The 23,951-nt window shown below is 43.1% G+C and overlaps 1 protein-coding gene across 1 annotated transcript; it reads left to right on the top strand.

Annotated features, from left to right (window-relative positions):
• The first annotated feature begins 1,602 nt into the window (after nucleotides 1-1,602).
• fam171a1 (family with sequence similarity 171 member A1) lies at nucleotides 1,603-23,322 on the top strand. The gene is made up of 9 exons (XM_070965834.1): nucleotides 1,603-2,046; nucleotides 8,348-8,575; nucleotides 9,290-9,382; nucleotides 11,405-11,563; nucleotides 12,189-12,365; nucleotides 17,710-17,826; nucleotides 18,013-18,127; nucleotides 18,734-18,851; nucleotides 19,216-23,322. The coding sequence occupies exons 1-9, from the start codon at nucleotides 1,935-1,937 to the stop codon at nucleotides 20,770-20,772; spliced, it is 2,676 nt and encodes an 891-aa protein (XP_070821935.1). The 5' UTR covers nucleotides 1,603-1,934; the 3' UTR covers nucleotides 20,773-23,322.
• The last annotated feature ends 629 nt before the right edge of the window (nucleotides 23,323-23,951 follow it).

The raw sequence follows: 23,951 nt of genomic DNA, 5'->3' as shown, positions 1-23,951 counted from the left end.
GGCCTGCACTTTGTCCAGACCTGAATCCCATAGAAAGCCTATGAGATCAGCTGAGTCACTGTGTAAAGGCTTGTATCTCTGTACCCCAAAACCTCAATGACCTGAGGGCCCTTCAAGAAGAGTGGGATGCCATGCCCCAGCAGACAATAAGTTGACTTGTGAACAGCATGAGACGTCGTTGTCAAGCTGTAATTGATGCTCAAGGGCACATGACAAGTTGTTGAGACATTGACATTTTTTGTTGTGGTATACCCACCACTGCTGTTGGCTTTTGTTTCAATAAATTGTTTGAGATGAGGAAATCAACATTACATGCTTCTACTTAAATGCCCTACTTTCATGATATAATATCACTGTAGCGTGAACTTTTTACATTTTCCATAAATTTCACCCGAAAGGCAAATATCCCGAACGTTTGTGAGTAGTGTAAAAGTTAAACAGAGATCCTTTCTTTTCAGAGAATCACTAAGTATACTCAAACACACCAAAATATGACTTGGATCAGGATAAAGAAATCTCAACACAGTGTAAACAATCTCCTGTCTTTGGAAATCCACATATCAAATCTCCCTAGCATCAAACTTAAACTGGACCTCAGTTGTACCCTTCAGAAAGCAGCCTGCAACAACATTTCAGCTCATTTTCCATCATAAGAGTAATTTACTGTAGATGGCATGATGAGAAAGAGGAAATGAAATCACAAACTCCTGCAACATGTCAAGGATGACCATAGAAGTATTCCCACTGTGGGCTGTGGTGTAAAAATGGTAAAAATGAAGGAGTTTGGCTCATATCATTTTACCACCAAACCAAAGCAATGAATACCAGAGTATTCCATTAGAACAAGCAAACGTAATAATTTATCAACAAGAATAAGAGCTGTGAGCTAAATTCTCATGCAAACATGCTAATATGCATCTGTAGCTATAGACCTGTTGGTGCTCACCTAATGAGCACAGCCCAGTTTACCACTAAAGTGTCCTAGGCGTGGATCCAGAGGCTCTTCGGTCATTATCTATATCTACAGCACTGAAGCACTACAAACGAAATTTCTGAGGTGGTAATGACTCTCAGTCACTTTAAAATCCTGTGAGTTGCACATTTTCTCCTCAGAATCCTATGACAATCAATGTAATGATTTTACAAAGTGTGGAAACTGACAAAATACAATCCAATGTTATTCAGAAATTTAACCAAATAATATCAAAAGGTTGAATATAGAATGGGATACATCAATATTTATACAAAAATTAACCAAACTGGTGGATTTTAACCAACTGATTGTAAAGCTTTATATTCATTTTTTATGCTCAATTTTATGTTTATTACCCCTGTGAAAAATAAAAGCTTAAGTGAATGCATCAATAAATATTATTACCAGTTAAATAATTACAGTGGCGTGTGAGATGATACATTGTGTCAGTTCTGGGCTTCCGTAATTCTGAGCCAATAATGCAGTGAATGGCGTTTTGTGTTAATACTTTTTCTCATGGAAAGATTTGGAGCGAAAAAGACCCAAAACAACTATTAAAATCAGTCAGAAACTTTTCATTATTTGGCTGGCAGGTGGCGCTGGAGGTCTGCAGATATCGGCGGTGCTGCGTGCACAAGAAGCCGCCTGTTGGTGCTGTTCTGGGGGCATGTGGCTCAGAGGAACGGGGCCGTCTTCCTCTCTGACCCTGGCCCGTCGATTAAAAAAAAAAAAAAAAAAAACGACCGAGCGGCAAAAGGGCTGGGGATGCACATCGGGACGGAAGAAGCACGGCTTTCCAGGCGAAAAATCAGGAATGCTGATGCTGCTAAACATGCGGTGTCGCCTCCTCTGCGGAATAAGCCGAGTGTGCGCTGATGTGGTCGACCAGTGAGTTTGTTCGAGCTAAAGATTCAGCGTCCACTTTGTTTTTTAACCGTTTGCGTTGAGACACACATCTGCAATGATGCGGGCTGTGGACAGCAAAAGGACCGCTGCGATTGTACTCTGTCTTTTGGGATACCTTGTGTCCAAAGCTGCCACCAAAACATTACAAGAGGACTCAGCCACAGAAGGTAAAAGTGCTTTGAAGGTTTTTGTCCGACAAAACGGCGAGTTAGCTGGCTGTTTTGGTGGCTAATGGTGCCGCTAGCCTGCTCGGATGCTGATGTGACCTGAACTGAGCTAACGTTAGCAAGTTAGCTGGTGGCAGAAAGAGAGCACGAAAACTTGTTTGAAATGTTTGTTATCCAGCCTAGTTTTATGTCCCTGGACAGCATTTTGAACCAGTATTTCTTTTCCTTGTCGTCATTTGTGTGGAAAATACTTGGTTAGTGGCTGTAACTTATACATGCCCTCGTATTGTCTGGAATAATGCAGCAAGGAGTGAGTCCAGCTGCTGTGATTTGTCATTTTTTTCATCGTTGGCACATTTCAGAAAACACTCCTTCTCTGTCTTTGTGTGTGTGTATGTGTGTGTGTATGTGTGTGTGTGTGTGTGTGTGTGTGTGTGTGTGTGTGTGTGTGCGTGCGCGTGGGGGGGGGGGGGGGGGGGGGGCGGGGGGCAGAGGGAGACCACCTGGCCCAGGTGATCCAGGTATAGATGACTACCAACAAGCTCAAACTTTATACTCTCTACTAGATGTACAACCAATAATTACTTTCTTAATGAAGCCAGTAGTTTGTCTGTAAAATGTCAGCCAAAAAAAAAGCCTCAATGTCCCAGAACCCAGGTTGAAAGTAGTCACATCACCTGTTTTGTCCAACTAACAGTCCTAAACCCGAAGCTAGTCAGTTTCCAATCACAATTCACATCTCAGAAGTAGGACTGTTGTATTTCTTGGCATTCTTTACTTTCAAAATGACTTAAATGATCAATCGGTTTTTGAAGTTTTTGCAGATAAGAATTCTAACTATTCATTTCCCCTTAATTTTCTTGTAAGACAAGATAAGGTAAGATAAGGCAGTAAATGCTTAAGCTGAAGTGATGAGTAGATCATCTGAAAACGCATCAACAATATTGTTAATGGACTGATAGTCAGTTTTTAAGTTGTAGCTTTTCCAATGTGAGGATTTGCTGCTTTTCTTTGTCTTACATGACAACTTTTTTCTGAAATTTACAGATCAGACTCTAAATTGAGAATAAATATAAATGAATTGATATTGCAAATAATTGTCAAACCTATCATATATACACCAAACATAAATACTTACTGCAAAGTGTTTTGAGACAAAAAAGTCGCAAATCAAAGTGAGAAGACGAGATGTTGCAATAAAGAATTCAATTGAAAATAGCATCTGAAGTATTTAAGGGTCTTGTGTCTGCAGATAATAGTGTTAGCTGCTAACAATTTCAGGGTCGTGGTGGATGATATTAATTTCCCAGTGTCGTAGGGTATCCTGTCACAACAGCAGCAGCCGCGCAATGTTTGAAAGACAGCATGAATCACAAGAATCTGTGGGCATCTCATTCAGTCACTAACTTCAAAGCTGCCCTGTCGTTTACAACTGAAGTGGAGCCACATCTGTTTTATCCATCACTTTTATCGCCCACTTGTGTGCTCAAGCGCCCACACACACACACACACACACACACACACACACACACACACACACACACACACACACACACACACACACACACACGTCGCAGTTGTTTGTGTTCGCTGATATTTTTGGCTGGCCGACATTTGGTCCTCTCACTACAACTGTGTTTACAGTAGAAGTATGAATATAAACATACAGTAGCTATGCTATCGCTGTTAATCGATCAGAGTGAGAAAGACAATGAGAAATGGTTTTTCTCAAGAGTGCAAAGTTAGTTCCTGATATTTTATCACCTCATGATTAGTTCAGGAGGTTTTGAAGTTGTTCCGCTGTAAGGCACTGCATCAGGCATTTTCTGCATCATGAAAATCAGCTAAATCCACAACAAGCGCTGGTAAAGATAACGGTATAATACCTATGATAAGTCACAAGAGTGCACTGCAGTAAGTCTGTACTGGCCTCTCTCTGCGCTGTGTTTTCTTTCTTTCTCGCTCTCTTTCCCTGACGTTCACTTTGCCTCGGATTGACCTTCAGTTGTCCCGGGGGCGGGGTGTGTTCACGTCGATACTGAGGACTTCTCCTGGTCTGTCCAGCAGGCAACATGGATGAGTGGAGCCAGACAGACAATCTACCCGCAGATATAGATCTCACTCACATTACTGCTGCCCATAATAGGCATGGCATTGCATCTCCAGCAGACAAACATTCACTGAAGCTCGGGCTGCCAGGAAGTACACCAATGAAATCATGTTGTCACCAGCTAGCCAAGCTTGATTTTAATCACGGGATGCTGGTATTAGTGCGAACAGCAGGGAAGGATACATCAGGTCATGAGACAGCATCGTAGTTTGGGGGGGAGGGCAGCGAAGGAGCAGAAGCAGATGGTAAATGTAGTACAGTATGTAGACTGGAGTAAGATGGAGAGAGTCCTTTTGCTCTCCAGCCTGAGAATGGAGACCTGATGATGTAACCTAATGGCAGAGTCCCCTGCTGAGTTAATGGGATTGACCACCGCTGTCTAATCTCACTTTTAATCCAGATGAGGGAAAATAGCAGGCTTAACACCTATTGAAAGCCAGTTTCTTTATTTGTAATGGCAGAGCTTTAGTGTGTGTGCGTGTCTGTGTGTTTGGTTTTCCTGTGTGTTTCCATGTGTCGCACGTTTTGCAATTTTCTCCCTCTTTGAAATTCATACTCGGTCTCATTGACCTTCAGTGTATTCCTCATTTTGTTGCCATAACATTTTTTAAAAGGTCTCTTTTTCACCACACTGAGTCAGATGTTTTGTTATTTATATGAATGGTAAACAAATAGCTTCAGTCTTTGTGTTTTCTTTTGTTGCGGTTGAACAAGTTATTACATCCAGAAACACAAACAACAGTCTGTTGGAGCTTGAAGTTAAAGTGACATGCATTGGTGTAGTTTCCATGGACTTGAATCCTGAGCTGAACTCCTCTCTTTTTGGTTTGTTGACAACTTGGATGGGTGGTATAGCCTTAAAATAATATCTATGAAAATATACATTAAAGATCAAATCTTTTACTGTTCATTTTTTTATTTATTTACTTTATAATGTGAACAACTTTAATATGTTTGAGCTGCTCCAAACTCTGTGACAAGACCTCTTGTGCTCTTGTCACATGATTTCTGGCTCCTCTCATTCTCCACCATGTGCTTCTGCTTGAGACGGTGAAAGAAACCTGTTTTGTTGCCCGCTTGCTGTTACAGTCTTCTTAGACTCATATTGTTTGTTGTAGATTTCATCTTTAAAACCAAACCAGTTCCAGTTGGTTTGGTAATTGGTTCCAATTTAGTGTTTTCTCCAGTTGGGTGCCATTGAAGATTGAGTGTAGAGATGATGTAATAAAATGAGCCCTGTCAACACTCAAATGGTGGAAAACAGTATACAAAACAAAACCATTTCCATGCAGGGTTTTCTCTGCACGAATTGAAAATGCACATAAGAACAGGTGGTTTGGAGTAGGGGCGTGCCACATCACAACGTTCACGATAATATGTAATATATATATAATACTTTTTTTTTCATATTATAGAAAAAAAATCATATTGTGATAACGGCATTATTCGGATTTATTGGTATCATGGTGTCATACTGTTAATCCCAGCAATAACAAGCATGACTGAAAGCTAAAATAACATTGCTGTTGGCTCCACGTTGGATGAATTAGTTCCAAAAAGGAGAGTGACTTTAGTAGAGTGGAAGAGGTTTAGTTGCAAAACATCAGATTTCCAACCAACCGCGTTAATGTGTAAGAAGACTGTCATAACAAAAGGGGCAATACTTCAGACTCATTTCACCTCGTCAATCACAGGCATCTGGTTAGTACGAGTAGGAGAAGAGCCAAATATCCTGTGAGGAGAGCTCTGCAGATTTTCTGTGTTCTAAACCAACCAGACTACACTGGCTCAGCATGGCATGGCTGAATCTTTGGGAAGTTATTCTGCGTATTTTGTCATGTCGTCACGAATATCATTATCTATCTTGACTTGTGTTAAAGCTACTAATGTAACGAGCAGTGAGTGCTGGCGTGGCTGCAACTGTTTTGGATGTTGTGTACAAGCAAGCTTTCCAGTCAGCCTCATGTGCAGAAAGCATCTGTTTCCCCCTTCTCTATTTGGAAGAGCACCAAACCCCCTCACACAGCCAGTGGAAGCCAGCCATACCATGCATTTCCAGTGTATCACACCTCACTTTTATGGGGTAGGAATGCTTTGTCTTGCTCTAACTTTTGATTAATACAGCAAACACACATTGATTCAAACTGTAGTGGACTGAAAAACACTAACTGTCATTCTCTCCTCTTGGTTCTACCTCACATACAAAACACACGCAACCACCCTGCTGCTTTGGCTCCTGTTGCTTGGGATAATTGGTCTGCGATCACAGCATTGGTCAGGCAAAACTCTCTTTGATACCTTTATCCTCCATATGGTACTCAGTACACACAGATAAGGAGTCGGTACAGCAAGGAGCAGATATAGAGATAGGTACAAGTTTAGCTGCAGAATCGTCAGTTGCTCTGCAGGCCGACCATCTTCTTCTCTCTGGTGAGCAGAAAGGAGACTCTCAGCTTGTTAAACAATGATGCCACAGCAGAAGTGATTTATTGGATGAGGATTGGGAGGGGACTGTTGCATGTGTCAGTCTGGAGTCTCCCAGAGGGAGTTCTTTTAAAGTGAGCACAGCTGGTACTCCTAAGGACATATCACTGGGAGTGGAACAGGAAGTGAGGTCATGATCTCACCCCCCCACCCCCCAGATCTTAATGCAGTGGGGAGTTTCTGTAAAGGGGAAATCTTTTTGTTCCAGTTCTCTGCTGTGACAGTAATAAATGTAATGAGGGGGAGGAATGAATTGAAGGGTCATAAAGCAGCCACAGAGCAGATCTTCACACCAGACCTCTCAGGGTAATGATGTGTTTGGTTTAAGATTGACACGTTACTCTGCCAAACCCCGTCGCATACAAAACACCATATAACTTCCAACCATGCAAAGGTATCATTTGCCGCCGTGCTCTGTTTTTAGGTGGAGCCTGCACTCGTGGTGAACTCTTACCAGACTGTCAGAGTGGTTCCTTGCTGACCACAGGATCCCTGCGTGGGGGGAGGGTGCATTAGTCTAGCCAGGGGTATGTGTGTGTTAGCGTGTGTGTCACAGAGGGTGGGGTTACAAGAAAGAATTACGACAAAATTCGGTTGAAGTGAGTATGGGGGAGGCGGGCATGTTTAGGTGGAGGGAGAGGGAGGGAGAATCCCTTTTAGCCTTAATTGAAAGTTCACTGTGGGTCAGCCGGCAGCCAATGATCAAACAGGGTTTATGTTGTGATGTGTGAAGACAGAGTGTGGGTTTGCATGGATGCTAAATTATAGTGTTTTATTTTAATCATACCTTTTGCGATATAAAACTCAAGTTGACTTTTTGTTTATTTTTGAGGTTAAGCTATAATGAACTCGGCAGAGTAGTAAATAGGTGTCTGACTATATTAAAGTGCTTAAGTTCAATTTTGAGGCGCTTGTGCTTCATTTCATTATTTTCGTTTGCTTGCCCTTGCATGTCACTTTATACTACCACTCTACAATTGAGAGGCAAAGAGTCAGCCAGCAGTCCAAAACACAAATATATTCAGTTCCTACATGGCAAAGAAAAGCAGCAAAACCTTTTCTTGAAAAATAAGTAAAACCATTTATTAAGTCATTTTCTGTAGATTGACTAAATCATATATTTGTTGCAATTACATTTCTTCCTCTTTTCTTGTTTTTACATTGTAGTGGCACAATTCACCACACCTTCATTGCACACCTGACATGCCTCAAAATTCAAATCAGACTTTATCTAACCCCTCATCTCATACAGTGTGACATGCAGTGAACTTGTGAGGTGGTTATCTCCCATAGGTGCCTTTACTGTGAGCCTTTCTGCAATTAACAGGCAGTGTGTAAATTTCTTTTAATTCCTGCTCTCCATTAGGGAATGTGTTTATATGTGCAGTTGTTTTTCCCCACTGGTCCAAGGCTTCTTTGAGAGAGGGAAATAGTCTATTGTTTTAGAAGGGAAGTGCTGCTGGCCGGAGTCCAGGAAATGGTCAGACCGCCATCTATTTGTGATTGGCTGGAATGTGGAACACCACCTCTGTGGATTGGAGGCAAAGGGCCTGGCACTGACACAAAACCTGGTTAAAGAGATGACTGTGTTTTAGATGGCTGTAATTATAACACCGCTGTGTTTCATATATCACTCCCTGTTATGATTTCTCTGCCTTCTCTTCACACCAACACTCAGACATAGTAAACACTTCGTTTTCATCACAGAGGTGACTCTGAAGGTTCACCTGAGCGATGCCAGCACTCACCAGCCCCTGGGAGGAGCCACCGTGCAGCTCTTTGCCAACCACACTTCTGTAACCACGGAAACCTCATCAGCTGATGGCAACACCTACCTGCGCTTCCCCTACCGCCTCGGGACACCGTTGGTCGTCACTGCAACCAAACAAGGATATGTGCCAAACTCTGTGCCCTGGACTCCCTCCAGATTACCTGGTAGGTTTGTGTGTGTGTGTGTGTGTGCATACATGCGTGTGTGAGAGAGAAAGATATTTTAGGACAAATGCAGGAGTGATATTATAAAACAGCCACATTTAGATTGTGAGTGTTGGCTTTCAGGTTATTGATTTCCGTGTTTGCTGCCTACTTAATGTGTTAGTGTGAAATAAAAACTGTGACTTTGTGCCAGGTGTGAGAGCTAATGATGAGCAGAGTGCTCCATTACTAATTTATTATGGTAGATGCCAAAACCCAGCAAGGGGCCTGCTTAAGCTTCCCTTTCACTAACACACAAAATACCTCCCAAGAGGTTGCAGTACAGTGTCTGTGTGCGTGTGTGCGCGCGTGTGTGCGCATGTGTGTGTGTGTGTGTGTGTGTGTGTGTGGTGGTGGGGGGGTTGTTATTATGAGCCAACGGAATGGCAGCCAATTGGATTATCACGCTTACCAGCTCTGAACAATGGAGGAGTGAAAGGAGGAAAGAAGAGGAAAGAAGTACAGTTTGTTGGGTCAGACTTGTGTCCTGCACAGCCGACAGGATGAAAAAGCTATTAAAAATGTATAAAGAAAGTTTAATGATTTGTTATGTCAGCCAGTAGTCAGTAAAGTAGCCAGGTAGATTGCAGCTTGCTTCTTCTCATCTGACTGTGAATTCTCCCTGTCAGTAAAGTGTGTACACTTGTGAGTTTTGTTTTTTTTTCTGTGTTCCAGTATTTTCCTCCATCAGCCTGGACCTGCTACCAGAAAGAGCTGCTACTCTGATGGTGTATGAAGATGTTGTGGAGATTGTGTCAGGCTTACAAGGTACAGTAAAACACAGTGTGTCTGTATGGATCATTTTTTGTTTACTCCATTAGCAGCTGCTCTGGAGCTTTTGCTCACGTCACACTAATTTCTAGTAAGAAAGTCTTGAAGTCAAAAGGGGAAAAAAAAGGTTAATCAAACATCTACAAATCTGTGACAGCTGGACAAACTCCATCTGTGATGAAGTTAATGTGATTGAAAGCTCCAGAACAGCTACTAAAGGACCTTGTGGTGAGATTGTTTTGCCACCTTATTTTCAAGATCAAGATTGAACTTTTACACATCCAAAGGTGGTTGTGCTTTCAGCTGCAAGAAGACCACTGTAGTTCACAGTAAAATGGGTTTTCTACATTAGCTCAGTATATGTTATTGCTAAGAGATGCTGAAGAGAAAGGGTCTGTGTTTGCAAGATTGCAGGATTTGTTTGGATTGTAAACCACACTTGGTTTTAAAACCATATTTTTACCCATATAGTTATAGTTTCTGATTCTGCTTCTCACCCATTTTAACAACAAAATAATTAGCCCTACATATACTTTACATGGCCTACTGTTTAGTAAGATCTGAAAGAAGAGATGATGAAAAATCCACCCTCCTCCATCCACACACGCACGCACGCACGCACGCACGCACGCACGCACGCACGCACGCACGCACGCACACACACACACACACACACACACACACAGATATAAACCAGGAGTCTTTGTTAGTCAGCCTCTTTGTTAGGGTGTGTGTAATTATATTAGATAAGGCTTTCTCACTCAGGCATAATCAATATTGTCTCTTTGTCTGCTGGGTCTTTTGTGTGTCTCTGACCGACAAGGGAGTAATTTAACGTGTCAGCTGTGTTGTCTGACTAAAAGAAACTTCACAGACACAGCTCACATTAGAATACGGACGCCATTAACATTTAAACCTCTTGAGTACACGCTGCCCGCAGCACGTGCCTGAGCGGAGGGTAGTTTCTGCCCTCTGTCCGACACACTCTGTTTGTCACGATGTTGTCAACTTGAGCGCCCTGGGGAGTGATAAACCTTGGCTTGTGGCACAAGCAAAGAGAATAAAAGAGGATGATGATACAGAATGTGCTGGAAAGTGGGGTTGTGGGTGGAGCAGTTGGAGAGAATAAGGGAGAAAGGGGGATGGGCAGAGCAGTGTCCAACAGAAGGAGGAACAGATGAGGTGGGAGAAAAGTGGAGGGAAAAGAGACAAGAAGAGTTGAGGAAGGGAGCACACAAAGAACAGAAATGGGGTCATTTCCTTTCACAAAAACAGAACCACAGAAGGGAAATAACACTCACACCTGAATTTCAAGAACAACACTTCGACAGAAACACCAAAGTTAAGAGATGCACATACTGCAGAGCCAAAATTCACATCGAGTGCGAGGAGAAACACAAACACAGCGAACACTCGTATACAGCTGGATCTGTGTCTCACTGCTCAGGAATGTGCACTCGCAGTTGGACCACAATGACATCACCTTGCTGAGTCCAGCTACATGCAGTTTTTACTGTTTACTGCTCTTCATCTATAATTTGTTAATGGCAGGCAGAGACTGGATGGGAGGCAGCGATGGGGAAGAATGAAAAGGAAACAATTAAGTGCACAGAAAAATACACGAAAGAAGCGTCACGCTGGCCGAGAGAAGAAGTGGAGTGAGGCATTATCTTGACTGTATTGATCTGGAGTTACCTCCATTAAGCCTAATTTGATGGCTGAATTTATAAAAAGGCATTAGGTGGAGACGAGGAGAAGAAAATTGCCTTGTAAAATGTCCTGAAACAACATAAGTGTGCGAGATGGACTGTTGCTGTTGGGTGTAAACCTTGCAGCTGATTTTTGTCAGATGTCTTCACTGAATTCAATGGGATAACTGTCCCATATATCCCATCTATCTCAACTGTCAACTGGAGGAATAAAAACAATTTCAAATTGGTCGAACACTGAAACTTCAACAACACTATTTATTCAACATGTCCATAGTTTCTGATACCAAACTGTCTGTCACCCCTCAAGATTTGAGGCATCAGCCCACTGTTCATTTCCAGCGCAGAGCTTTAAGTCTTCCTTCCAACACATCCTACGCCAACCTAACGGCTCTGCTCACCGTGGCCAGCACCCCCTCGCACATCCAGCACTTTCCACACCTGCAGGTCCTCAGCGGCAACGGCACAGGTGAGGCTCACACTGGCTCATGGTTACCGCACAAAGGATTTTAAGACTCTCCTCGGGATGGGAGAGTGGGGCATGGATGACAGGGGAGAAGGCTGCTGAGAGGGGGAGGGGGTGAGGACTGAAGAGAAGAAGTAGTGGTACATCAGAGAGACTCTGGAGAGGCCTCTCTATCTGACCTCCTGAAACACAATAACCCCTCTGTGTGTGTGCCTGTGTCTGCGTCTGTGTGTGTGTGATCCACGTCTTGATGTGTGTGTTGCATGAATTGGTGTGTCCTTTCTCCTTCAGATTGAATACTCCTCAAGAGCTCCCTCTCCCCACAGCGCGTACCTCCTCCCTCCAGGCAACACAAGCATACTTGTGCTTTGTGACACTTTCCACCCTCAGCCTCGCCATTTTTTCACTCTCCACCCTGTTTCCCTCCTTCCTGTCTTTGCCTTGTTTTCTTTCCTGTCTGTCTTTCCCCTGACAACTCTCCTTTATCTAAGCTTCTTCATGTTACCCCCCCCCCCCGCCCAGCCGCTGTCTGCTCCATTCTCTGCTCCCCCCTTATGTGCACCTTATTCCCACTTCTTTTCCTCTCTGCTGCATTTCTCTCACTTACATTCTCCTGCCTCTCTCACAGGGGCCGAGAAGAGGTTTGACTTGACTCCTGTGGCAGCCATCTCTGTTCACTTATTGGCCAGCGACGGAGTAGAGCTGCAGGTGAATGAGCCAATCACGGTCTCCGTCCCCCTGCCGGCTGACAGTGGCCTGAAGGAAAATGATCACATACCTGCTTGGAGATTTGACCCACGCTTGGGTATGTACAGATAGAAACACAGAAGCTTTCTCGTCTACATATCTGCATTTATATCTTCAACTGAGATCTTAAAAATAGCCTCAACCCTGACAGCTTCTGATTTTCTGCAGTGCTGTAATATATTTACTTCTGTGTAAATGAGACCTACTTCCATCGGTGAATGATTTATGAAATTATCAGAACTGGAGCATTAATACAAACCACATGTGTATTGGCACACTGCAGCCACTTGTTGCTGGGTGTCAGGGTGATGAATGAATTTATTCATAAGGTTGTAAAAAAAATTGTGGCGCCATGCTAATCAAAACAAATACTGCTAGACATCACAAGATTGGACCATGGATGCATAATCTGCTGGAGCTCAGTTAAATCTTAAACTGAACTAAATAACAGCAAAGGACTCTGCGCTGCTTGCTCCTGCAGCAGAGACCCTTCAGTCCTTACTGGACCCACTGATTTATTTCAGCAATCTTAAATCCATGTCATCAGCTGTCCCACACTGTGACACACCCAGTTCTTCTTGGATGAGTTGAGTTGAAAGGCCGTAGCCAGCACTGTGTCTGACCTACAAAACATCCTTCTCTGTCTACATTAGTCTCACATTTCCTCTACTGTACATTATGTTTGTGCCAGTACAGCAGGAGGGTCAGAAGGTCAGGAAGTATTAAAATTCTTCTGGTGAGATAAAATGTTGTGGATTATTTGATGTTGAGCTGAAACAGTTAGTTGATTAATTACTACTAGTGAAACTGATTAATCTGGCAGCACAGATATACCATCAAGTTGATTTGGCTAACTTGTTAGCAAACCGTTGCCTATTTACTAGTGCTGTCAGGCGATTAAAAAAATTAATCTAATTAATTACAGGATTTGTAATTAATTAATCTAATTAATCGCATTTTAATCTCATATCTGCTAAAGGTCCCCAAATAAAGAATTTGAATTCTAGGACATTACAAAATTGTAGTGCATGACTAATCAATTGAATACACCAAGAAGAGAAGATTTGATATCCACATTTTTATTGGTGAAATGTGCTTCATAAATGAAATTCAAAAGAAAAAAGGTCAAGCACATCAGCAAACCAATTAGGCCAGGTGCATTATTCAAAAATGCAATAAAAATACAGTTAAACAAAATAAATAAAAATCAGAAATAAAATAAGGCTAAGTCTCAAATAGGCACATAAGCAGACTCTCAATCAAAATGAATACTAAAGCTGACTCAATACAGCAATTCAAAATGAATAATAGTATAACATGCCTCTAAATAAGGCAACATCAATAGCAAGATGCCAACAGGCATTTCTTTTAAAAGGGTATCTCCAGTCATAATCTATGTTTGTCTCAAAATCACCACACCTATTATCAGTTCATCTCATAGCATCCATACACCCAACCTCAGCTTGTGGAAGTTTAGATTCAATTTTGTTCAAAAATCAATCATTTACACCGAACATACAGCTGGTGAATTCTTTTCATCACTGTAGTTCTTGACGGTAGCTGGAAATTAGAGTCAGATGACGCTATCTGAAACGCATCTTTTAGGCCTTCGTCTTCCACGATTGAAATCGGCCTGCAATCAGCAGCAACCCACTTTGCGATTGAAATGATAATTCAGGCTGGAGCTGCTACGGTGATAGGAAAATTCTTTTTTACACAAGGTACAAATCACTGTGTTCTTGTTAATAGTCCCGTCTTTGTTCTTTTTATAAATAAACTTGCCGTTCAAAGGTCCAAGTAGGCTTGCCTCGCTCTCCGGTGTCGCATCCACGTCTGTTGTCACCCTGCTTTTGACTAGTGGCGCAGGTAGGATGCGACCTGCCACTGCAGCCTACGGGTCACTCAAAGGGCCAAATTTAAAATGTTTGCACGTTGACTTGCCACTCATGATTAATTGCGTTAATTTTTTTAGCGCGTTAATTTGCAGCGTAATTAATTAATCTAATTAAAGCGTTAAACTGACAGCCCTACTATTTACACATCCAGCTGACACAAAGCAACAGTAGCATTGATTTGGAGTTGTGTTTGTGTCCAGTATTCACTTTCCTTTTAGCTCTGTTTTTGGTCTCCTCCAACTCCTGAGGAAAAATATCTCGTTCTTTACCTGCTGAAAGCTCCACTGTGTTCACCAGCTAGTTGCACAGTGGGTTCATCTGAGCTTTTTTGCCCTCAGCAGCCAAAAGCAACACGATGATAATGGTTAGAGAAACCCAACATAGAGGAGAAGCAAAGCAATGAGCTGTAAGTTGCTGAAACTCGGCGCTGAAATCATAGAGTTGAGGGCAGCTGCGGAGTCTGGGATGCTTCTTTGTGGGTTTGTGAATATGAGCAACCCATAAGTAGTATAATAAAAAAAAAGTTATCTCCTTGGAATGGATGAAAGGACAGCACTGATTTAACAACTATTCATAATTGGCCTCGTGAAGTGTTGTTTACACTTGGCCTCAGGTGACTCCAAGGACTGTAACGACTGCTGTCACACAGAAGGAGCTCTAATGAACCGGGTGGTATCAATGACCTTCATAACAACCCCGCAGAGGTGAAATACCTGGGACTCCTCAGCAGTCAGTTAGAAGTGATGAGGCCGCTTGGTTGACAGGAGAAATGTTTTCAACTTTCTATGACTGAGTCCAGTTGCCCTAGAATAAACCCTGCTTGGATAACCTGGACCTGGATGACTGAGAATCTTCAAGACCAAAGGATTGATCTATCAAGAAAGAAAATGAACCACAGATTAATTGATGATGAAAATACCCATTGGCTTCAGCCTTAATTTGATCCTTGTCTAATAGACTGGTGACATTATGTGACTGTGAAACATGTTCTCCTGTCCTGTTAATTTGACACAAACACAAGGAAAGCCCTTCATTAGATGACATTCTCTAAACGTGTTCTTGTCAGCTAGAGACAGTATTTGCCCGATAGACTGAGGCCTGTCCCTAATGTCCCTAATAATAGGCCTCTTGTCACTGGGGTAGTAAAGGTTTTCTACATTACGGTAAATATGTTTTGGTCCTAACTGCATTTGTATTGTGCTTTTCTCTAAATCTACCCTGAGAGTATTCCTGCTAAGCAACTGGGCCAATCGTCGTTTCAGGGTTTGAAATCGGCACCGTCTTTGCTCTTGTGATGGTTTTAAGGATCTCAAGGCTCAGTTTAAAGTGCCCAAAGTATCAACATCAAGCTCTTACAAAAAGGGCTTTGATAAAAGCTGAAAAAACACACACTTGTAGCCTACGCACAGCCTGTAGCAGCGAGTATTTCCACAACAGCAGCCATCCCCGGACCCCCTCTCCGGGCTACATCTCGTGTTCCTTAGCAACCCACCAAATAAATAACACAACAGAAAGGCCCAGCTCCTGATTGAGTTTCTTCACTGAGTGGTTGAGTGTGTGTGAAATGTGTGTGTGTGTGGTTATGAATGTGATAAACTGAGGATATAAAGCAGACAAAGAAAGAACTTTGAAGTCTGTCTGGTGCCTTTTTGGAGGAATACTTCAGGCTGATAAAGGCGTCCTCACAAAGAAGCTTGTTTTGTTTACAAAGTGGGCACATGGACGACACACACACACACACACACACACACACACACACACACACACACACACACACACACACAGACCTGTTTCTTTTGTACAACTGACAACTGACATGTATTGTAACATGTTAATGGAGCATGAGGGAAGTGATGTCATATACAAACATCAAGTACACCTGTTTCTGTGTGTGTGCCATTTGTAAACAGACAGACCTTCATCTTGAGTGGAGTTTGATGATGAAAATAAGGACAGCTCCCTCAGATGAACCGACTATCTGTGAATCTCTAAAAGTGAACAAAAAAGAGAGCCAACATCAGCTGTGTTGACTTTGCATGAATGGACAAGAAGCAGAAGTAATGTACAGGCTGTACTGAGGTGATAAATGTTTGCAGTGGGTCAAAACAGTCGCTGGACTCTCTGGTTTATTGTATGGAAGTGTGGGAACAGAGTCATTAAACGTCAGTATGAAACAGGTCAGTCACACAAAGAGAGGACTCCCCTGTGGAAACAATCAGACAGAACCAGGGTGAATCCTGGCAGGGCTGGGCACTGTGTGTGTGTGTGTGTGTGTGTGTGTGTGTGTGTGTGTGTGTGTGTGTGTGTGTGTGTGTGTGTGTGTGTGTGTGTGTGTGTGTGTGTGTGTGTGTGTGTGTGTGTGTGTGTGTGTGTGTGTGTGTGTGTGTGTGTGTGTGTGTGTGTGTGTGTGTGTGTGTGTGTGTGTGTGTGTGTGTGTGTGTGTGGTGCTGAGTCACACGGCCTCTCATGCCTCTTTCCCTCTGTTTCTTGTGCCTTTTCCCTTATCTGTCCTCCCATTTCTCCTCTTTGTCTACCCTTGTTTCCTCTTCTTGTTATGTTTTTTTTTTTCCTGTCGAAGCTTTTATGTATTTGTCTTTCCTCTCCTTCCCTTTTTGGTTCCTCCCTCCTGAAGATTGATGCAGATTCCTGACTACTTGATGTAGTATAGCTGAATAATCATAGAAACAAAGTAGCTCTCACCATGCTGGCCCTGAGACCCAGAGGAGGCCAAGTGTGAAGGCACTACTGAATGTTTCCTCCTGAAGGGGATTTATTGTGAGCCAATCAATCAGAGCCTTTGGCTTTGTTGTGGTTTTTGGGACTTGCACTGCTGGAGCTGCTTTTGTGCCCCTATTCATAAGCTGTCAGTGACTTAAGACTGAGCATGCTGCCTCCCTGTGGGTGACTTCAGTACTGCCAAAACACTCCCCCCTGTACTGAGCTTGAATCGGTGTTGTACCAGCCATTAATCAGACTGAAAGGTCTTAAAAGACACTGAATTAATTTTCCCCAGAAAGGCAAGTCATAAGACGGAAATGTAGTTTAAAAAAGTCTTAGCCAGTAATGTTGGTTAGAAAATGTATTTGTGTCTGATTCAAGGCAGCACCTTCAGACCTGCAGAAAATATTGTCACTCATCTCAAGTGTCAGGTTCAGACTTAAAAGAATTGATAATGTTTAATATTCAGCTATCCATTTTATGCCTTTTATATGGGTCCAGGTGGGATTATTTGATTCATTTTATCATTAGGAGTTCATGTTGTTCACTGCAGGGAAACTGGAACAAAATGAGAGAACAATAAATACTTCTAGGCCATTATATTCCCACTGTTTCTCACTGTTTTCTTTCATATGTGTTTGTCTTTGTGAAACAGGTAAGCGGGGTGCTGCTTTTTCGTCAGTTGGCTCTAATACCGAATAATTGTTGGGAATTTTGACTTCAATTGACTTGTGTGTGTGTGTGTGTGTGTGTGTGTGTGTGTGTGTGTGTGTGTGTGTGTGTGTGTAGGTGCCTGGATAAAGAGCAGTTGGGGTCATGTGCAGAGGGAGGGCAACCAGCTCAGTCTGACCTATATTGCTCCTCAGCTGGGATATTGGGTGGCCGCCATGTCTCCGCTACACTCAGGTGACAATCTTGACTCACATATGTACTGTAAAACATTTTGGCATGTCCTATATGTGCTCACATACTCTACATAGAGTATAGTGCAGATGTAGCTATAACCTTAATTGTAAAAGTAGTCTTCCACACCATATAAAAATCGGTTTCTTTATGAGCTCATCTTTTTTTAACCCCTTGTCTGTCAAACAGGTCCAATATTTGCGAAGGACATCAGCACATACCACACTGTGTTTCTGTTGGCTATACTGGGAGGCATGGCCCTCATCCTGCTCTGCCTGCTCTGCCTCCTGTTGTACTACTGCAGGTGTGTGAAGCACGTTACACAGCGATATGTCCCATCTTAAAAACTGCCAGAAGGTTCCAGATTTGCCTCCAAAATGAGGAAGCAAAGGCAATATTGTGACAGTGTCAGGAATATAGAATAATCTGAGTCAGTTCTTATGACTGGTTATGTGGAACATGTATAGTCGCCGATTATTTTAGGCTTTATATTTTGAGTCTTAATGTTATCCAGTGTATTCTTCAGCAACAGCATAGCATGCTATGACGTGCACATGAGTGTTGCTTGTATGACACTTTAATTCAACATTAACTTCTACAGTCTACAGAATACTGTTGTAACATTAATACAATGAGCAGTTTAAAGGGTTTTATTGTCAAATGACATAAGCTGTCTTGGTTGCAGCACAAGATGTGTGTAGTGACTGAAAATGTTTAGATCTCACACACACACACACACACACACACACACACACACACACACACACACACACAAGCAAGCACTTTGTAGTCCAATTGAAATGCCTGGTTTTATCACAGTATTTGTCAAGGGCAAGAAGTATTTACTGAGTATTTAAATCAGATTCCTCTGACTGAATCATAACATCTGATGTGTCTCTGTGTTGCTCAGGCGTCGCTGTTTGAAGCCTCGAGTGTCTCACCGCAAGCTCACGCTGTCCTCTGGTCTGGACAGCAGTAAGAGGGATCAAGCCACCTCCATGTCCCACCTCAACCTCATCAGCAACGAGGTCTGCCTGACGTGCATAGATACTGTTTCAGTTGCTAGTTTTCACTGCACTGTCCTTTGGAATATCAAACAGAAGAAACACTTAATTAAGACCGGCTGGCTTGGTTCAAGCTCCCTGTGTCAGGGAACATCTGCCTGGCTGAGGGGTCCTTAAGCATGAAATGAAACCCCTCCCAGTTCAGTGGAGGTGCTGTAATGTAGCTGAACCCTTCATCTAGCATTCCTGTGGTGCAGAGAAAGGAAAGTTTATTTTCTCAAACTGCAATGAATGTTGCAAAAAACGCTCTCTAATTTTGGGTCTGCATTGTATCTTGCTTCACATTTTAAAAGTTTCACACACTGAAATATTGTTTTGTTGTCTTTAGGTGCAGCTGGAACTTGTTTCCACAGCAACAGAGCCCGACATGACCACACCGATGCTGAAGCCTTTCTCATATGAACACCAAGACAATCCTCGTCAACACAACATAATCCATCACAGCAAACACAGCCGCTCCTCTCTCGGCAACAACAGCCATCATGGCTCATCTCTTGGCAATCTGACGCCTCGCAGCAGAGACTACCGGCAGTCTGCCGAGACGTTCCAGTTAAAGGCTGCCCTTTCATCCGGAACAGAGCGGGGCTACCGTCAATCATACACGTCTGTCTGCTCATCCAGCAACCTGATTTCAGATGCGTTGTCATCAGCCAATCACGGTCAGGTGTCGGCTAACCATATGAGCAGCATCGGGATTGTTGACTGCATCTCACCTTGCTCTCCTCCTCACTCCCCCAGTAGAGGGGAGGGGTGTGAGTCCAGAGCTCCTGACTACCTTCTGTCCCGCTCTGTGGACCACCTGGAGCGTCCCAGTCTCCCATTGCTCTCCCGACCGGGCCAGCTGCTCTGCTGCGGCTCTGTGGATCTGCTGAGTGGAGGAGAAGGCTACCCGAGGGTGCGTCCAACACTGGTGATCCCAGCACACTACATGCGCCTGCCTGGGGAGCACCCTCTGTCTGGTCAGGCCCTCCTGCTGCAGACTGACCAGCAGAGCGACTTGGAGACCATCCAGGCTGAGCTCAATGCCTCACATTCCCAGCAGCCCCTGGGGCAAACCCCCACTGACTGCACCCCAGATCCCACCAAGCAAAGCGATGGAGAGCGGATCGGCCTGTCAGAGTCTCTTTCTATCCCTGCAGCACTTGGGGAAACAGCTCTTGTGGAAATAAACAGTGAGGACACCTTGTTGGCTGAAAAGACTTTAATGGAGCTAAGAGGAGGGAAGCCTCTGCCTCACCCACGAGCCTGGTTTGTCTCACTGGATGGACGCTCCAACGCTCATATCCGTCACTCCTACATTGACCTCCAGCGGGCGGGGTGTCACAGCAACACTCCTGGTGGGGGAGGTCAGCAAGGTAACGGCAGCCGTGGGAGGCATGGCAATGGCACCGATGCCAGTCTGGACTCTGGCGTGGACCTGAATGAGCCGAGAGCAGGCCGCAGGGGGAGAGACATAGAGCGCGAGGAAAGCGGTATGGAGAAAGACAGGTCGAAGGGCACAACACCAGCCATGGCCTACACCCAGCTGGTCTATGTGGATGATCTGGATAGGGGAGGCAACGAGGAGGAGACGCCCAAGTGCATCCCACAGGACAGTAAAACAGGACCCATCCTGTCAGACAAAGAAGAGGGTCGGGGAGAGGATCAGGGGCAGGAGAGTGTGGAGGGGGTACAAATACAAGAGGAACCGCCCTCACTTTCCTCTTCATCACCTGCTTCTCCTCCCCCCCTGCCAACACCGGAGGGAGAGACTTTCAGGACTGATCATGCACTGCTGTCAGTCTCTCCTGATGGCGATGCAGCACACGAGGATGGAGAGGAGGAGAAGAAGAGTCCCTGGCAGAGGAGAGAGGAGCGACCCCTGCTGGCCTTCAACCTGAAATGATCCATGCACCATCTCAAGGAGAGGATCACATTTTTTCTTAATAGAAATATGCACATGTCCATGTGTACGTTGAAAGGATTTTAGGCCACTGTAATTGTTCCATCTGAATGTACCGGCCCTGTGGAAGTCAATGATACTGTGTAAATTGTCCAAAATTGTCAAAGGTGATTCTCTGAGTCATGAGTCAGTCACATCTTAACACACCAACATATTTTTAGATTCAGTGTCACTTACACTTCCTCATATCATTACCTTGCCCCCATAACACAAGAACTTACCTGGGAATCATCATGTTTTAAAGTTTTCTTCAGTATCAAAATAGTCCAGTGGTAGTTGTCTATAGATCCATGTATAGACTGAAGACAGAACCCCTTTTAAAATCCTTCATTTACAGCGGTAGCCCCTGGTAATATTCTGTACATATACTGTTAGTGCAAGTCTAATGGACAATGTATATAATCATTTATTGATATGACAATGTGCCTCATTTAAATATCATAGATGAGTATGAGAGGATCTCTGTTGGGGCTGGTGCAGACCAGAGGAGCAACTACCGTGACCAAAACTGTTCAATTGTACATATGTGCATATGTCAGGTGTGTTTTGAGATACACTTGAAAAAATTTGAACCTGTCCTTTAACCACGAGTCCCCTTCTGCCTAGACCGTAACGTGAAGGATGTGACGGTTTGAACTGAAGCCCTTTGTTTTTCTTCGTTATAGCACTGAGAGAATATTTCAGCACTGGGATCCCTTCTAATCCAGAACATGAAGGGGTGATTCAGGTCCTTCATGAAGTTCCACGTCCCCTTTATGAAACGACCACTGTTGTCCTCCACTTTCTCATCCTCACGGCACTCTACGTAAACGACCACTCATGCGCGATGTACACATTGCCTGAAGGAGACAAATGAACTTTGGAGGCAAGAAATTTGAATATTTTATGCACAACAAATATATGCCTTTTTTTAATAACTAGCCTTGTAAGCATAAAGGAACTGTGGTAGAAACAGAAGACGGGTCCTCACAAATGAAAGACTACAGGAACCGTTTTTCTCGAGCCATATTGGCCTCAGTCCACTGACTGTAAAGACCTGGCAAACGCTGGGAACACACTACACTTCTTTAAAGTGACATTATAACCCATTCTGACTGATTTTTAAGATTGTGGAGCATCTGTGAAAAAAAATCCGGAAAGATTTTCACAGTCTGTTAGGAAAAACAAAAATCATTCACTGTCAATCGTGTGCTTTGAATGGTTTTTAGGATGTTGCCAGAGTTTAATGTGGCCCTGTCAGAAGGCTGTGTGAGTGTTTCCATGATCTTCACTTCAGGGGATGAAGTTTTTGGACCGAAGAAATTAAACCACTATCCGCACTGCAGCATAATCAGATAATGTGACACACCACTGTGCTGGTGGACAAGGATATAATACCACTACCAAACTGTAGTTCCACGCAAAACAATTGTGAGGTGTAATAATATGAAGGGTTTTGTAATTGTTGAACCACTGACTGGCATATTTTTGCTCTGAAGGCTATGCATCACTTTTATACGGCTGCTTGAGATGCCTTTTTTTGTAATTTTAATCACTATGATTTTAATTGCCAACATGAAGTATTTTACCCAAAAATAGGCTATTTTTATTTCTTCGAATATGTTAAGGGCTTTTCCTCCTCACCCGCCTTATTGTTAGATGTACAAAAACAGACACGTACTGCATAAGTTTTACCTGAAACCAAACTATTTTTGCATGTTGTGTTTTCACCTTAATCGTTTGCCATTTCCTCATGTTCCAAGTGCCTTTGAACACCCTGACTCTGCAACAGATTTGTGGAACAGATTACCTTATTTATTTCTCGCCTTCTTTTGCCTTCAGCTTTTCTCCTCTACCTCAGCCCTCCCTTTCTCTCCCACTTGTGAAAGAAAGCATGCAGTAAACTTTCCTCAGCACTAGCGTTACAAGCTACACTGCAGACATCTCAGAAAATGTCTACCAGCTGCTGCAATCGTAAAATCCTCTACAGTAATCAGCAAGACACCAATCTCTCTTAGAGTAAGCAGTTAGGGTTTTATTGAAGTTTTCATTGTAGCACTGGATAGATAAAGCTTAGTGCGATTGTATGTGAAGCTAAACTGCAGGTCATTTCAGTGCATTTTCTTATTTTTGTTTTTCTTAGTGGGTGAATGTTTGGAGTGTGTTTGTGTGCACCTTGGTGGTGGTCGTGTTCATCTGCGATGCTGCTGTCTGTGAGTTTGTGTTGTCAGACTATGTGTCCATGTGAGAGCGCTGAGAAATAATCAACATTCATCCACTCAAGGTTCATATAGTCATAGCAATCATAGTGCAGAGTGTGTACAGTTCTTTCCTTTCCTCTACCTGGTCAAAATGATGTGTGAGTTGGTGTTGTGAATGGCCTCATTGCTCTTTGGTGTCCCACAGCAACCTCCAGTTCCAGGGTGGAGTTGCAGTTCAGCATCCTGAGTGTGTAACTTGGTTGCTTGCATTATATTTGAAGCCTATTATTCTGAATAAACAGCCAAACTGGAATGATTTGTGTGTTTGTGTTTGCCTAATTGAACAAATATGAAAGAAGTCATTTGCCAAGTTTTTGTTTAATTAATTTTTCATTTTATCAGCAAGTTGACATTCAATCACAGGACCCCCTTTGTTATGATGGTGTCTTCTTCAGGAACCCCCTCCTCGGGGAAGACTTGGGTCAGGATTGAATGCTGGCAGTATGAAATATCTCTGTTTTTCACAATATGTTAATGTGCCAATACTTCAGAGAATGACAATGCTTTTAAAGCATATTATAAATGGGGTTTGCGGTAATGAATACAAAAGTACGATTTGAACAGTCGAACCTCTGTTTAAGTCATTTCATTCATGCTGGCTTCGATTGTCATTATTCTGTGTATGTTGTACTTCATATCATGTGATCTTGAGTTTAGAAAAATGTACATTGGTAATACTATGGTGGTGTTAGTTTCTTCAGTAATGGGTCTAATTGGAAAATATCAAATATAAAACATCTTTTTTTTTTTTTTTTTTTTTTTTTTTTTTATGCTGGACTAAAAACTGGGCAACCATCCCGTGGCACTAAAAATCCCAGATATACTGTGCATCAGATGTGTTTTTGTAATCTGAGTAATTGCAAATGAGTTTGGGGATTTGCA

This window comes from Chaetodon trifascialis, chromosome 7, assembly GCF_039877785.1.
Source record: "Chaetodon trifascialis isolate fChaTrf1 chromosome 7, fChaTrf1.hap1, whole genome shotgun sequence".
Taxonomy (NCBI): domain Eukaryota; kingdom Metazoa; phylum Chordata; class Actinopteri; order Chaetodontiformes; family Chaetodontidae; genus Chaetodon; species Chaetodon trifascialis.
Note: the sequence above shows the minus strand (reverse complement) of the source record. Positions and strands in the feature narration are given on the sequence as shown.